Source organism: Megascapheus bottae, chromosome 18 (assembly GCF_031878675.1).
Source record: "Megascapheus bottae isolate mThoBot1 chromosome 18, mThoBot2.hap1, whole genome shotgun sequence".
NCBI classification, from domain to species: Eukaryota; Metazoa; Chordata; class Mammalia; order Rodentia; family Geomyidae; genus Megascapheus; species Megascapheus bottae.
Genome location: NC_143526.1, coordinates 47,608,494 through 47,624,565, shown reverse-complemented (window position 1 = coordinate 47,624,565; position 16,072 = coordinate 47,608,494). Strand labels below are relative to the sequence as shown.

The 16,072-nt window shown below is 64.1% G+C and overlaps 2 protein-coding genes across 2 annotated transcripts; both read right to left on the bottom strand.

Annotated features, from left to right (window-relative positions):
* Positions 1-2,157: 2,157 nt before the first annotated feature.
* Ogfr (opioid growth factor receptor) lies at positions 2,158-7,844 on the bottom strand. The gene is made up of 7 exons (XM_090352616.1): positions 7,661-7,844; positions 5,965-6,033; positions 5,510-5,588; positions 4,678-4,756; positions 4,085-4,151; positions 3,667-3,815; positions 2,158-3,445 (listed from the first exon to the last, which is right to left on the bottom strand). The coding sequence occupies exons 1-7, from the start codon at positions 7,796-7,798 to the stop codon at positions 2,449-2,451; spliced, it is 1,578 nt and encodes a 525-aa protein (XP_090208742.1). The 5' UTR covers positions 7,799-7,844; the 3' UTR covers positions 2,158-2,448.
* A 3,543-nt stretch (positions 7,845-11,387) lies between these two features.
* On the bottom strand, positions 11,388-14,335 carry Mrgbp (MRG domain binding protein). Its single transcript, XM_090352615.1, has 5 exons — positions 14,143-14,335; positions 13,644-13,765; positions 13,020-13,101; positions 12,624-12,698; positions 11,388-12,336 (listed from the first exon to the last, which is right to left on the bottom strand). The coding sequence occupies exons 1-5, from the start codon at positions 14,288-14,290 to the stop codon at positions 12,152-12,154; spliced, it is 612 nt and encodes a 203-aa protein (XP_090208741.1). The 5' UTR covers positions 14,291-14,335; the 3' UTR covers positions 11,388-12,151.
* Positions 14,336-16,072: the final 1,737 nt, after the last annotated feature.

Sequence of the window (16,072 nt, the reverse complement as noted above, 5' to 3'; positions counted from 1 at the left end):
AGGCCCACCTGGGCCGCCTGGATGCCACACCCCGGGGAGAGGGAAGGCCAGCAGTGAGTTAAAATTATCCCGGGACCGGCGCCGTGCACACACTCACACCTTTCAGTACAGAACAAGCAAGAAAGGCTCTTTTCTGTCTGCTGCTCAGCGAGTGTGTGGCTGGGAAGAACCTCATGTGAAGGGTGCTTTTTAAGAAGGGCAGGGCACACCCAGACTGCCTGGCCAAGCTCAGAAGACACCCAGGGAGTCTCCCCCAACGGGCCCACCATACCCAGCACAGCTTGGCAGCTTTCCGGGAAAGCTCTGGGGCCACAGTCCCCTAACCTGGACTGGGCAGAAGTGCTGTCCTCCCTTCCCCCCCCCCCCCAGGCATCAGAGGCACAGCAAGGCTGTTCTCCTCAGCAGTCATAGTCAAAAGACACTGGCACCTTGTCTCCCAAGGTGACTTAGGCGGGATTGGTATCATGGTCCCGGGCCTGATGGCTTGTGCAGTGAGCTGTGGCTTCAGGGGTTCTCCTCCCAGCAGGACACAGGATGGCATGGGCAGGAGGCTGGACTGTGGCCTTCATGGCTCCCGAGACCTGCGGGCCTGCAGCCGGTGCCCGGTGGCAGAACCCTGGGGAGGGCTGCTGCCTGGGCCTACAGGACTCCCAGAGGCCTCAGCTCCCTAGGTGGGACTCCAAACCCTTGGATGATGGGAATTTATGAGGGAGTGGACAGAAATGGAGGGGGGGGTCAGTTAGTGCTAGTGGCTCACTCTTGAATCCTAGCTACCCAGGAGGCTGAGCTGTGAGGATCATGGTTTGAAGCCAGCCCAGGCAGGAAAGTCTAGGAGACTCTATCTCAGTGCACCACCAAGAAAAGCAGTATGTGGAGCTGGGGCCCAAGGAGTAGAACATAAGCCTTGAGCAAAGAGCTCAGGAACAGTGCCCAGGCCCTGAGCTCAAACCCCAGGACAGGCAAAAGGTAAAATAAGGGGGAGCGGTGGTAAAATGGCACAAAAATAGGTTGCTTCTCCCTTCTGTGAGGCAAGATAACTGGAACGTTTCCACCCACAAAGACGCAGCCAGCTCCCCCGTGTCTCCAGTGAGAAAGGAGTGCATCCTACATACACTTCCCGGGGCGGGGGGCCGGGGGGTACAAGGTCCTGCTCCTCCATGAGAGGCCAGGGCATGCCAGGACAGCTCCTCAAACAGGTCTGTGAGCAGGGGGGTGTCAGGTGAGAGATGGGACCAGCCCCACCTCAACTCCACTCCTGGTCAATTTCATATGGCAAGGTGGGGCGCTGGCATCTGTCTGCAACCCCTCCCACGGGACCACAGGTCCCCACCCAATGCCTAGCTTGCCGACGGCAGCACATCTGCTGGGGCTGCTGAGACGACACACCGGCCGGGAGACCCTGCTCAGCCGCCACCCCCGTGGCCCCACCTCTGGGCAGACCAGCCAGGTGGCACAGGTGGCGTTCAGGGTCGCTGCTCCCTGGAACAGAGGGGATGGAGCAGGTCCGTGGGCCAGCTCTCTGTTGGGCACAGGCCCATCTTCCAGGACTGCTGCAGTGTGGCATCTTCTTACTGAGGGCCGGCTCGGGGATGAGAGCAGCCCTGCCGAGGGGTCAGTTACACCCATCTCAGTGCCTATTCACCTCCACGGCAGAAACACCACCCAACAGCCAGACCAGAGCTGAGGTGCCCGAGTCCCACAGCTATAGCCAGGTCCTGGGAAGGTGGGCCAGCTGTACAGACTGCAAAGGACAGGACAGACCTTTTCACAGAAAGGGCTCATCTCCACACAGGACCCGCCCCTCAGGAGCCCCCAGGCCCACACCCTACTAAGCTTGCCCCAAGAAGTGCCCCCAGTGAGGGTGGCTGGAAAAGCCTGGCCTCGACCCAGCACGGCCCAACCCAGCCACAGGAGCCACGTCCTTCCAAGTCCCTCAGTGGAGCGGGCGACAGGGCCACCACCCACCCTCGGGGAGGCTGCAGGCTCAGGACCTGTGCATGCCCAGGCGCTGGTCCTGCACCACAGCCCATCTTCCTGCAAGGGCAGTACCCGACAGACGCTTGCCCAGGAAAAACAGCGCGGTGCAGCCCTGGTCAGGCCCAGGGGCCAGGTCCAGAGAAGCCTTCTTATCATGGGAACAGCCACAGGCGGCCAAAAGACAAAGTCAGATGAGTTTATTCAGAAAAGGCCTCGCTTGGCACCAGACTGAGAAAAGAGGCCTCTCCCCCAAGACCCTGGCAGGCCTGCTCACAAACCCGGGCTCGGAGGACAGTGGGGGACAGTGAGGTAAGGAAGGTTTTGAAGGCCTGGCCTTCCCTGAGGGTCCCCTGTCCTCTGGTGGCCGCTGCAGTAACCACCAGGAAGAGGCCAGCACTGCTGTGCACCGAGGAGACAGCCAGGGGTTCCTATGCCAAGCTCCCTCTGCAGCAGGGCCGGGCCGGTGCCCACCTAAGGCTTTCTGGGCGTGGTGAGGCCCCTCTCTGCCGCTTCCTGGGCCTCACCCACAGAGCCTCTTGGGGCAGCAGGGTCCTGCCTCTCGGATAGGCTGCCAGGGGCACTCTGTTCCTCCCTGCCCTGGCCTGCTGCGTCCCCTTCTTCGCTGCTCTTACTCTTCGTGCCTTCGGGGACCCCAGGCGGGGCCGGCGGCGGGGTGGGGGAAGGTGTGTCACAGCCGTCACCAACTGTGGCCACATCGCCAGCAGCGTCGCCAGCAGCGCCGTCGGCCACAGCATCGCCCCCAGGGCCCCTCTCCACCTTCCTCCGCTTCCTCACCTCGTCGGCCACATGGGCCCCTTGGCCTGGGAGACAAGGCTGCTCAGCCTGGTCAGGGCCGGGTGCCCGGCTGCCCGGGCTGAGGGCACATTCCTCCAGGTTCAGGGCAATTTTCTCCACATCAGCGGTGCTGTGGGGGCCTGGCTCTCTCAGGGCCTGCTCCTGTCTGTTTGCCTCCAACTTCCTTTTCTTGTTCTCTTTGGGGTTCAGAGGCTCACCCTCCTCCTCCTGGCCCCCCTCCGGGATGCCCACACCCTGGGGCTCTGCACTCCGTGGCTGGAGCCTCTCGGCAGCCCCACCCTCCCCACGCGGGTCCCTCTCAGGCCCACAGGGCTGAGCCTGGGCGTGGGCCTCCTCGGCCTGCTCCGGGGTCTCCACCGGCAGGGACGCGGGGTGCGGTCTGAACCTCTGCAGCTTGTCGTGGGGCCCCCAGACAAACTTGCAGCGGGGCTCGAAATGCTCCCAGGCGAAGTGCACCAGCTCCCGCCGCTGGCGCCGGCAGCGCACGGAGAACAGGAAGTAGTCCAGGGCGCTCTGGCGCACGCCCGGCAGCTGGTTCCGCACCAGCGTCTCCTCCAGGAAAAACCGCACCAGCGGCGCCTGGTAGCGCTCCAAGCCCAGCTCGCCCAGCGACTTAAGGATGCGGGTGATACGAAGGTTGTTGTGGCTGCGGCTGTGGGAGGGAGATGCGGTGAGCCAGACTCCGGGACACCTGAGGCAAGATGCACCCCAACCACCGCCACCCCACACCTACCAAGCATGCCCTGCATGAGGAAACGGCCTGAGCCCCCGGGGAGCGGCCCGGCCCTTCCTGCCTCCCCCAGTATGGGCACCATGAGCGCGGGAGGTGGCTGGCAGCATGAAGCCCGAGGGAGGCAGGAGGCTGCTTCTCACCTGTTGAGGTTCTCGAAGCGCAGCTGGTAGTTGGGGGCTCGGCGCACAGCCCCTGTGCTGCGGTCCTCAAGCTGAATCCCATAGAAGCCCAGCATGAGTTCGTAGGCCCGGACAAGCCGTTCCGTGACCTCCTTGGAGTTTTTAAATTCCTGGAAAACACCTCGAGCAGCTCAGGGGGCCTCCCGGGTGACACCCTGGGTCCTGACTCTCGGGGTAACATGCCGAGGAGACAGCCGCAGGGCTAGCCTTCCACTTCTCTGCTCCCCAGGCAGCCCTGTGTCCAACCGTCAACCGAGAGCACGCGAGGACTGCAGAGCAGGGGCCACACAGTGGCCTCTGTGCCTCTGCCCCTTCCTGGAGACCCTGTCACCCAGTCAACCAGGCTCACTCGTTAGGCCTTTCTGCGTGCTCCACCTACCTGAACTTCTCGGAGCGTGAGAGGCTTGGCGTGCCAGTTCACTCCTGGCTCCCGCAGTGGAAAGAGCCTGCGAGGAAATAAGGCACGGGGTCAGGGCTGGCGCCCAGCCTTTGGGCTCCCACTCAAGCCTTGTGATTGAACTCTAGGGGCCTGGTGGGCCTCTGAAGTGTACCAAGGGGGAAGAGGCAGAAGGCGGCCCAGGACAGGTCAGGCCCACTGGAGCCTCTGCCTGCACACTTTCGCTCTCGCCTCTCTGCTGCAGTGATTCCTGGGAAACCTTCGTGGCAGGAGGCTCCTGTGAGGGGCGGCTCGGGACAGTTCAGTCAAGGTCCACCTCGTGGGTGCCAGGCAGCAGCTCCCTCACGCCCACTCGGAGCGACGTGGCCTTAGTGACACCTAATCTCCCCACTGCTTGTGAGCAGCCTCTCCCGAGTCTTGGGGTTGTCTCAGCTCCCTGCTGCAGAGACCGCTGAGAGGCGAAGGGCCGTGGCTCGCCTCCGAGTTCCCCCCCGTGTTGTCAGGAGCACATCGGCGGCCCCGGGAGGCCGGCGTGGCTGCCTGCCCCCACAACCCTGCCCATGACACCCGCTCACCACTGGATGTAGGAGTGATTGTCCTCAAGGATGTCGTAGTCATCCTTCCAATGCTGAAGAATGTTCTCGATGACACACCCTGCAAGCCCCGCGGGGACGAGTCAGAGGCAGAGGCCACTTTGAGGGCTCAGGGGACAGCGCCATCCAGGGCACTCTCAGTACACCACCCCACTTTCTTGGGGTTCAGGGCTGTCTGCACCTCATCTGATAGAGGCCCCGCCAACTCTTGTGTGCCCAGGCCCTACCTCCTTCAGCAAGGACACCAGACCCACGACACTAAGAGCAAACCCAAGCAGGAGCCAGGAAGCTCCCGGAAAGTTCTGCTGATGGCAGACTCAGCCCATCGCAGCAGTATGAGCTCTGCCTGCCTCCCCTGTCTAGCATGGCTAGACTTCAAATTCTGTCCTTGAACAGCACAACAGAGCCCAACCCAAGAATGGGGGCCATAGCAAGTGGGCCTAGGTCTGCGGACACAGACACGTGCCTGTGTCACAGAAAGAGCTCCTTCGTGATGACAGCCGGGGGTAAGGGCCAACAGATCTGGCACTTTAATTTCAACATGCATGACCTCAAACACTAGGTTTTCTACAACCACTTAAAACCACAGCCATCCTTGGAGTGTCAACATACAAGGCAGCCGAGACAGAGACCCAGTGGCTGGAAAGACTTCTGCCACTCATCTTTCTCCTTGTAAACCAGGAATCCAAACCTCAATTCCCTCGGCTACCCCAGGGGGCACTGTGGGGCCATCTGAGAGGCACCCCCAGAGCCCAGGGAACAGGCGGGTCTGGAGAAGCCAGGTCAGAGCTGGGGGCAGCTGAGGCGTAGGTACCATTTGGCTGGAAGGGGATGTTGTTTTTGTAGAAACTCAGGTTGGACATGTCGCCATTGCAGTCTTGTTCTTCCAAATCCTGAAGTCAGAAGAGGGAGATGGGTGGGACTGGTTTAGAAGGGGGCCTGGGAGAGGCTGTCCCCTTCACGCAGCCTCAGAGGTGGAGACCCAGCCTGGACTCCCCACTCCACTGGGGAGGGCAGGCTCTGTACCCTCAAGAGAGCCCAGGGCTGTCCACGGCTCAGGGACACAGGGGACAGCAGTTCAGGGTGAGGCTGCCAGCACCAGCATGCCTCCAGACCTACGATCTGCACCAGGAGGGGTGCTGCTGCTAAGGCCTGGCAGTCTGTGACCAGGCCAGGCCGGGGAGCAGAGGCTGGGCTGGGGACAAGGGCACCCTGAGTGTCAGTACCAGCGGGGCTCCAGCCTGGCAGAGGATGTTTCTTAGCACCTACCGGGTAGTAGTGCCGGTACCTATACATGTCCTGCATGGCTCGCCAGTTGCGCGATCCTGGTATCCTGGACTGGGAAGAGAACAAACAGGATGAGGCCCCTATAGAGACCTGTCGAGAGCAGCAAGACCCAAGCCAGCAGTCAGTCATCATTAAGGGGGAAAGGCTTTTCATAGTTCTCCCCGCAACTCCACTCCCAGTTTTTCCCTAGAGGACCCAGTGGGCAAACCTAAACCCTAGTGAAGCATGCCACTCCCTGCACAGAACTAGAGGGGCTGTGGTGGCTGGAGCCAGCGTGCTACCTGCATACCCCTGGGATGATGTCCTTCAGGCCCCAGAGCCCCCAAGCCCCAGTTCTGCCTCTTCCTCTCCCGTTTCTAGCCCCGACTCTGGTCTCAGCTCATTACTTCCAGAGTTTCGGAATTCTACAGCACTTCCTCTTACACTGTGCTCTAACTTCTCACCAGACTGGCTACCTACAGCTCAGGAGAGAACCCGAGGCCTCATGCTGGGTTAGCAAGCCTGTGCTTTTTGTTGGCTAAATGAGAACGCGATATGGAAAAGGCCTTTCAGCTATTTCAGGGGTTTTCTTTTTCTTTTTTTTGCCAGTCCTGGGGCTTGAACTCCGGGCACTGTTCTTGGACACTTTTTGCTCAAGGCTTACACTCTGCCACTTGAGCCACAGTGCCACTTCTGGCTTTCTCTGTGTAGGTGGTTACAGGTGGGTAATTGAATCCAGGGCTTTGTGCATGCTAGACAAGCAAGCTAACACTAGGCCATATTCCCGGCCCCATTTCTGGGCTTTCTTGCTGCTCTACAGCCCTTCGGCCTTGGTCTATGCCCGCCAAGTTCCAAGGGTCCTGAGAAGGGTGAGAGGCAGCAGCAAGCATGTCAGGAACACTCAGCCCTGGATCTATTTCTGAGGGTGCAGAGCAGCTTCTGGAAGGCAAAGGTCCCAGGCAAACAGCTGGTCCTTCCCAAGGACTCTTCGGGTTCCAGGGATTAGGAGAATGCTGGACAGGCAGCTCTGGGATCTCCCGTCTCCTCTGCCTGACCAAGTCAGAGCTGGCTGGCGAGGCTCTGGTGCCCAGGCCAGGCCAGTGGACATCCACCAAAGACGCCCCAGGAGCTGCTTCCTGGCTAGTGTGCTGGGCACGGAGGTCAGGGCAGGGCTAGAGGGCATGGCCCCGGCTTCTTCAGTGTCCAGGGAGACTGAAGAGCCTGCGGCTGGCCGGCCCTGGACACTGGAGCAGCCGGGGGCTCTGCAGATGTGATGAGGGTCAGGGGGCAGATCTGAGCTTCTAGGTTCCACTCGAGTCCCCGGCGACCGGCTCTCCACCCCAGGCCCACCGTTCCTCACCCCGGACACCCTCCGGCCCGCCAGGCCACCGCACTGCGCGGACTAGGAACACAGCAGAGCGGCCAGGACGGCGGCGGCGGCCCGCAGGCTCCCGCAGGCTCCCGCAGGGCAGCCTCGGGCCACAGCGCCAGCTGCCGGGCGCAGGTGCCGGGCGCAGGTGCCGGGCCGCGGCCCGGTGCCCGCGGGGGCCGCCCGGGCGCGGCCGAGGGCGCCGCGCTGACGTCACCGCGCGCGGGGGCCCGGGGGAGGCCCGGGGAGGGCCGGGGAGGGCCGGGCCTTCCCGCACGTCGCGGCCGCGCCCCGGGGCCGGCGCCCCTTCCCGCTCCGCCCGGGCCGCACCTGGAGCACGCGGGCCTGCGCGGCCGGCAGCCCGTCCCCGTCCGCGTCCGCGTCCGCCCCCCCCGCGTCCGGGGCCCCCGCCAGGCCGTCCTCGGCGTCCTCGTCCTCCCACGTGGAGTCCCACTCCAGGTCGTCCATGCTGGGCGGCGGCGGACCCGCGGGACCGCTCGGCGGAAGCGAAAGTGAAACGGGAGGAAGCGCGGGGGCGCGGCGTGCGGGGCGGGGCCTGCAGGCGTGCGGGGCGGATCCCGGGCCTCGGGGGCGGGGCCTGCGGGCGTGCGGGGCGGATCCCGGGCCTCGGGGGCGGGGCTGCGGGCGTGCGGGGCGGATCCCGGGCCTCGGGGGCGGGGCTGCGGGCGTGCGGGGCGGATCCCGGACCTCTGGGGCGGGGCCTGCGGGCGTGCGGGGCGGAGCCCGGGCCTCAGGGGCGGGGCCTGTGCCCTCGGGCGGGGCGGGGCCCCAGCGCCGGGCTGGAGGAGGATTGGCGGGACCTGAGCCGTTGGGTGCCGGGGGCGGGGCCAGGGTCCCACTCTCCGCCCACGCCCGCTCCTACTCTGCCTGGACCCGGACCGACCTAGAGGCCTGCCCGCATCCCGGGACGCCTCGGGGAGCCTCCCGGGCCGGTCTTCCCGGAGGAACGCGGGGCCCTTCCCCAGCGATGACCCGGGGAGGCTGTCGGTCGGCCTCCGACCCCCAGGTTCACCTCCAGGGCCGCCCCTCCGGAGGGGATGCGGCTGTGCAGTGGCGGTGGGGACCCACCTTCCCGCCGGCTGGGAGGACTTCCTGGGGGCTGGCCCGTCCAGCTTCACCGAGCCGAAAGCGGGTGGTGAACCTCTGAAGCGAGGCCGTCTGCACAGCTTCTCCCACTCGTCCTCCCACCGCAGCCGGGGCCTAGGAAAGGGGATCTGGCCGCACCCGCACCCCTAGGTACTCTGGGGGCCGAGAGCTGGGGATTGTGGGTCGAAGCCAGCCCAGGCACACTTTATCTGCAGTGAACCACCAGAAAATCGGAAGTGGTGTGGATCAGAGTGCTAGCCTTGAGTGGAAGCCTTCAGGGACAGCGTCCAGGCCTAGGGTTCAAGCCCCAAAACTGACAAAAAAATAAATAAATCTAAGGGCCAAGAGTGTGACCTAGTGGTAGAGGGCTTGCCTTGCATGCACGAAGCCCTGGGTTTGATTCCTCAATGCCATATACACAGAGAAGGCCGAGCAAAAAAGTGTCTAAGGACAGTGCCCAGGCCCTGAGTTCAAGCCCCAGGACTGGCAAAAAAAAAAAAAAAAAATCCCAAAAAGGTATCTGTTGGGTGGATCATTGCAGACTATGAACCTAACCTTGTTACATGAGTTACAGCTGGGGTTGGTAGGAAGCCTATTCTGGGCAAGGGTGGGTGTTGGAGATATGTCAGAAATAGAGAACATTAGCAGAAAGACACATGTAGTGCACAACACCAGTCAGAGGACAAGGCCCATCCTGCCTGCTGCCAGCCAACAACTATGTTGCCAGCATTGTTTCAAGATGTTGCGCAACTCATTTTCCAAATGAAGCCACACCCAGGTGTCCCTTACCTGCTTTGTGTACAGCTGTGGAGTCCCTATGGAGCTTCCCTGGGTGTCTTCCGTGTTCCTGGTGGCTTTGGTACCTGGCTAGACGCGGCGACGAGGGCTCACACGTTCCCTGCCATGCAGGAAAGCGGTGTTGCTCCAGGCTGGGCCTTTCAGGGGTTTGGCTCGGGTGGGCTTAGGTAACAAGCGTGAGCACAAGTGTACTCTCCCGCTCCGCACCGCTACTGCCCAGCTTGTATTCTCTGCTGCTTGGGAAGCAGCACAGGAGCCCACTTTTCCTCCTTGGTCATTCAGACCAGACCAAAAGGGACAGCTCAACTGGAGGGGGGCAGCTGCTCCCTGGCCACCACCACTGGCTTGATCCCTGCTTTTGAGACTCAAGTCCCACCACTGGGAGCAGATGGTGCGCCTGTGAGATGGAGTGGAATGACAGGAAGCCAGCCTGAGTTAGGCACGCTGCTCTAAACCCAATCTGAAAGGGCAGCTTCTGGGGCCTGCACCCGTTAGGAGGGTGTCCATAAAACCGCTGTGTTCTAGTATTTTTGCTGCACTTCTGGGAGCGGGCTTCACCACACAGCCCCAGGGCAGCTCAGGAGAGGCCCCGCATGCCAAGCCCAGACACCGCTCTAGCTCTTCACCCTGAGTGTCTCCGGAGCCTGGCTTTGCCAAGGAGACCGCGGGTCATCCCCGCACTCACGGGATGCTCACCTCCTTCCCACACCCTCGGACACAGTGCTGCTCAGGGCTCTAAGCAAGCAGCCTGCTGGGCTGGGCTCACCCAGGAGGCAGAGCTCACTCCTAGGCCCCTGGGAGGAGGCAGCGTGCCAGCCTGCGGTCCTGCCTCCCTCAGCCTCTGCGTCAGTGCTGCGAGCTTTTCCTGCCGTGAAAGCTGGAGCCACACCACCTGCCGTGCCGGGAGTGATAACAGACCACCAGCCGAGGCCTCATGGGCAAGTTTTTTTTTGCCAGTCCTGTACTCAGGTCCTGAGCACTGTCCTTGGGCTTCCTCAAGGCTAGAGCTCTACCACTTCAGCCACAGCTCCATTTCTGGCTTTTTCTATGTATATGTGGTGCCGAGGAATCAAACCCAGGTCTCTGTGCATGCTAGGCCACACTCCTGGCCCTTTTTTTTTTTGGCCAGTCCTAGGGCTTGAACTCAGGCCCTACGCACCATCCTTGAGCTTCTTTTGCTTAAGGCTAGCACTCTACCACTTGAGCCACAGCACTACTTCCAGCTTTTTATGTGGTACTGAGGAATCAAACCCAGGGTTTCATGGATGCTAGACAAGCATTCTGCCATTAAGCCACTTTCCCAGCCCCTGATGGGCCATTTCTTATCACTCAAGACTACGAACATGGGCAGGGCATGTGGTTTGGTCCCAGGTGAGTCAAGATGTGAAGAGGGTCAGGTGCGGTGGCTCACGCTGCAATCCTAGCTGCTCAGGAGGCTGAGATCTGAGGATATCAGATTGAAACAAGCCTGAGTGGCCAAGTCCACATCTCCTTCAATTAACCCCCAACAAGCCAGAAGTGGAGCTGCGGCTCAAGGACTACAGTACTAGTCTTGAGCACAAAAGCTCAAGGACAGTGCCTAGGCCCTGAGTTCAAGCCCCAGGACCTGCACAAACACATACAGTAAACCAAAGATGTCAGAATGGAGGTGAGAAAGCTGGAGGGGACAGTGGGCAGCCATGTCTGTATACCTGACAGCTGGACTTGGCTGTGTAAAGACTGAACAGGCAGTCTCAGGTTGAATGCCAGGAGTGACCATTCCGTCCTCTCCAAAGCCCCGTGGGAGGCTGGGAAGGTGGTACAGTGCTTGCCTAGCATGCATGAAGCCCTGGGTTCAATTCTTCATTACCACATAAATTGAAAAGGCTGGAAGTGGCACTGTGGCTCAAGTGGGAGAGTGCTAGCCTTGAACACAGACTCAGGGACATGGCCCAGGCCCACAGTTCAAGGCCCAGGACTGGCAAAAAAAAAAAAAAAAAAAAAAAATCAAACCAAAACCAAGTCCAAAGGGAAGTGCCATCAACCACGCAGCCATTCCGGACCCAGTACAGTTTGTTATATGGTGGCACCTAGTGCTGGTCATGAATCATTTAAGTGAGCTCTTTACTTATAAATGGGAAAAAGAAAACTTCTGGTATCAAAGCCGTACCACTCTGGTCAAGTTCTGTACTTTTAATGTTCCGCAGTCAAATGAACGTGTACTTCAAGCAGCGCCGTCTCCCCTCAGCTGGTCTTTTTGCAGGTTACTAGAATTACAAAAATAACCGCTACAAATTTCTCTTTCCCACATATAAAAACTGAGCAAAAAGTATCTCAGAAGTTGTTACCTTAAAACAAAACATCTCAGAAAAAAATACAACATAGGTGTAACATCTGCAGTACTTTTCTCATATAAAACACTAGCAAAATAGGTTTCTTAAAAATTAAATAACGAAGTACCAACCAAATTATATACAACATTACAGTACAAGTGAATGAGGCAAGATATCCAGTTCTGTTCCCAGGTGGGGCTGGAGGCCACCCTGCATGGTGTGGCACGGCGTGGCGCGGCACAGCACAGCACAGCACAGCACGTCCTTCGGGGGCCCGAGCAAAGGCAGCTGAGCAGAGGGCCAAGCAGATACAAAGACTGGGCACCGGGGAAGACGGTGAGGATAGCGGGTTATTGCTTGTGGACTCCCGGTCTTTTAGCTCTCTCCGCGCAGAGTGGCAGAGCCAGTTGGGAGAAGATACAAGATGGCTCCAGGGCCTCACCATCTGCATGTACTTCATCAAGGCCTCTGGTGACTGGCTGGAACCCCACGGGCGTCCTCTGGGTGGCCACATTCACCTGGGACCCACGGGCGGTGGCGGGCAGGCAGGCAGCCAGGACCTGCGGTGTCAGCAGTTCTCTGCTGCTGCCTGCAGCTGAGGCACCTATGTCCGGCGCCGCTTGGCAGCGCTGGGGCTGGAGGGGTTACTGTTTGCAGTCAGGACTTTGTCGGTGACCCGGCTGCGCTTCCGCTTGTCCGCCCCTTCTTTGCACCCCAAGTCTGAGTTCTTTTCCTTGTCTTTGCTGGATTTTTCTATTGCCTTTCCCAAGCTCCCTGAAGATGAAAAAACTGAGAGAGAAAATCATTTGCTGAAAACAAAGTGTACAGAATCTCAGTTTACCTTCCTGTTCAGTAAGGAAACCCACTACCTTCAAGTGGCCCTCTGAACCCCCTGACTGGGCTTCCTCAGGGTCTGACGAGGGGCCTGGCAGAGCCTCTGACCCCTCTCTGGGCCTCCAGGTGAAGGGGTGGCTATGGCTGTGCGCCTGTGCCCGCATGGGAACGCTGGTAGGCACTCTGCCTCAGGCGACTGTGCACCCCCTCTCTGGGTGGGAGGGCTGGGGCTGCACACTCACCATCATCCGCCCCATTGTGGGGGTCCACATCTTCCTTCATCTCCTCTTTCATTTCTTCTTCAATGCCCACTTTTCCTGTGGAGGAGACAGCTGACGTTCACTGGAAACGCTCGGCGATGGCCAGTGCTGGGGGACGGTCGGGCCACGACTGCTTCTGACTCTTGCTGCCCACACAAGCCTCGGCGTCCATCAGGAGATGGTGTCCGTCACAAGACGGCACCCATCGTTGAGACTGCTCTTGACAAATTCTCCCCCATCCTGCAGGTTCCAGGACTTCCCACATGCAGGTGGCACAGGGCCTCTGCGGGACGCCCATCCCCCCCCCGGAGGAGCCCTCCCCGGCCTGGCCACGGGTGGCCTTTTCTAGTCCCAGGCCTGACCTCGGCCAACTCTCACCTTCTCGGACCTCCTGAATGATTTCTTCTGGGAGGACAAAGTGCCTCTCTGGATTCGGGAATGGAAGAATTTCAGACTCATGCTGAGGCACACAGTGTTTTGAATTTTCAAGAAGAAAGAAAAAGTGTCATCTGGTCAGTAAAGCTGTACGGGAGGGCTGGGGCCCAGTGCCATCAACACAGCGAAAACATGCATGGAAGGCTGGGTCCCTTCCTCCTTCTGCTTGAGAAGTGAGTGTTCAGGCCTGGGCTCTACAGAGAGGCCAGAGGATCAGGCCATGAGCCACAGGGAAAAGCCAGCCCCGAGAGAGGCCCCCCAGACCTCCACGCAGCTCCTGAGCAGGGGCAGCACACCATGGTGTTCTGCACAGAAAGGCTCTTCCCCAGGGCACCCACTCTATCACCTAGTGAGTCTGCTCACCTGGCAGACACTGCCAGCTCGCCCCAGCACCTTGGCTACCTAGGCAACCTGCTAGCGGAGCTCTCACCCCGCTGGGCCTGCATCTGGGCGACCACATCTGACCAGAGGGACTGAGACAAGGTCCCCTTCCAGCGGCAGCACTCTGCCTGTCTCGGAGGTCTCAGGCCGCCTAACACCCCTCCTAACCCGGGAGGCTCAGCTCACCAGGGCCTGCATGTCGTACATGGTGCTCAGATGGTCCCAGATGACCTTGGACGGGACCTGCCGGCCGATATTCTGGCTGAACTTGTCTCGGATACAAATCATGTGGAAGTGTCGGTTCACTCCTGCGGGAGGGAGACAGGGCAACCGGTGAGGAAGGAGGAAGAGGTGGGAGGGTGGGAGGGGAAAAGTGGGGGCGCAGGGAGCTGGCGTGGGGGGTATGGCGGAGGGCAGAGGCCAGGGGGGCTCGCAGGGCCGGGGAGGCCGGGGAGCGGGCCCCGGGGAGGGGATGAACGGCGGGGTCGGGTGGAGGGAGGGCGGCCGGGCCCCGGCGGCCGGGGGGAGGGCCCTGCGGCCGGGGTCGTCCCGGGGCGCGGGGGGAGGGCGGGGAGGGCGGGCCCGGGGCGCGGGGGCCGGGCCGGTACCGGAACCGGCCGCAGGCCCCGCCCTCCGCCGTTGCGGCCCGCCCCGCCCCGCGCGGGCCGCGGTCGCCGGCGCTCACCGACGGGCTTGTGGCCCAGCATGGCGTGGAAGAGGCACACCTCCACCTCAGGGCTCCACACCACCGTCTCCTCCGCGGGGCTGGTGGCCGCCTCCCCGGGGCCCTTGTCGCCCGGGGCGCCCCCGCCGCCCACCTCGGCCTCTCCCATGGCCGCCGGCGAGCGACCAGCGCCCGGCACGAGGAGGCGCGGCCACGGCTCCGCGCAGGCGCACTGGCGGCGGCGGGCGCGCGCTCGGCCCGCCTCCACGCCCGCCGGCGCGCAGGCGCAGCGAGGGCCGGATTCCGGCGCGAGGCGGAGCGCCCCCTGCGGCCGGGCCTGCGCCGCGTCCCCGGGCCTGCGCCCCCTGCGCCCCCCGCGGCCCGGCCTGCGCCCCCTGCGCCCCCTGCGCCCCCCGCGCCCGGGCCTGCGCCGCCTCCCCGGGCCTGCACCCCCTGCGCCCCCCCGCGGCCCGGCCTGCGCCCCTCGCGCCCCCTGCGCCCCCCGCGGCCCGGCCTACGCCCCCCGCGGCCCGGCCTGCGCCCCCCGCGCCCGGGCCTGCGCCGCCTCCCCGGGACTGCTCCCCCCCCCGGCCCCTGCGCCCCCTGCGCCCCCGCGCCCGGGCCTACGCCCCTCGCGGCCCCCGCGGCTGAGCCTGCGACCCCCGCGTCCCCCGCGGCCTGGCCTGCGCCGCCTCCCCGGGCCTGCTCCCCCAGCGGCCCCTGCGCCCCCCGCGCCCGGGCCTGCGACCCCCGCGCTCCCCGCGGCCTGGCCTGCGCCGCGTTCCCGGGCCTGCGCCCCCTGCGCCCGGGCCTGCGCCGCCTCCCCGGGCCTGCACCCCCCGCGGCCCGGCCTGCGCCCCTCGCGCCCCCTGCGCCCCCCGCGGCCCGGCCTACGCCCCCCGCGGCCCGGCCTGCACCCCCTGCGCCCCCCGCGCCCGGGCCTGCACCGCCTCCCCGGGCCTGCGCCCCCTGCGCCCCCCGCGGCCCGGCCTGCGCCCCCCGCGTCCCCCGCGCCCGGGCCTGCGCCGCCTCCCTGGGACTGCTCTCCCCCCGGCCCCTGCGCCCCCCGTGCCCGGGCCTGCGCCCCTCGCGGCCCCCGCGGCTGAGCCTGCGACCCCCACGTTCCCCGCGGCCTGGCCTGCGCCGCGTTCCCGGGCCTGCGCCCCCTGCGGCCCGGCCTGCACCGCCTCCCCGGGCCTGCTCCCCCCGCGGCCCCTGCGCCCCCTGTGCCCCCCGCGCCCGGGCCTGCGCCCCCCGCGCCCCCTGCGCCCCCGTGGCCCGGCCTGCGCCCCCTGCGCCCCCCGCGGCCTGGCTTGCGCCCCCTGCGCCCCCCGCGCCCGGGCCTGCGAACCCCGCGCCCCGGCCTGCGCCGCGTTCCCGGGCCTGCGCCCCCTGCGCCCCCCGCGGCCCGGCCTGCGCCCCCTGCACCCCCCGCGCCCGGGCCTACGCCGCCTCCCCGGGCCTGCGCCCCCTGCGCCCCCCGCGGCCCGGCCTGCGCCCCCCGCGGCCCGGCCTACACCCCCTGCGCCCCCTGTGCCCGGGCCTGCGCCGCCTCCCCGGGCCTGCGCCCCCTGCGCCCCACGGGGCCCGGCCTGCGCCCCCTGCGCCCCCCGCGCCCGGGCCTGCGCCGCCTCCCCGGGCCTGCTCCCCCCGCGGCCCCTGCGGCCCCTGCGCCCCCCGCGCCCGGGCCCGCGGCCCCCGCGCCCCCCCGCGGCCTGGCCTGCGCCTCATCCCCGAGCCTGCGGCCCCTGTGCCCCTATGGCCGGGCCGCGGCGGGGGCTCCGCGGCAGTGGGAGGACCCCAGCCGAGCACGGGCAGCCCTGCGCCGCGCAGACCCCGGCCTGCCCGTCCGCAGGAAGAGCCCGGCCCCGGGCAGGACCAGGTGTCGCGCCCGGCCGCCGCGTCGTCCGCTCTTGGATGATTAAAGGATGCCGGATTTGCCCAGGGAGAC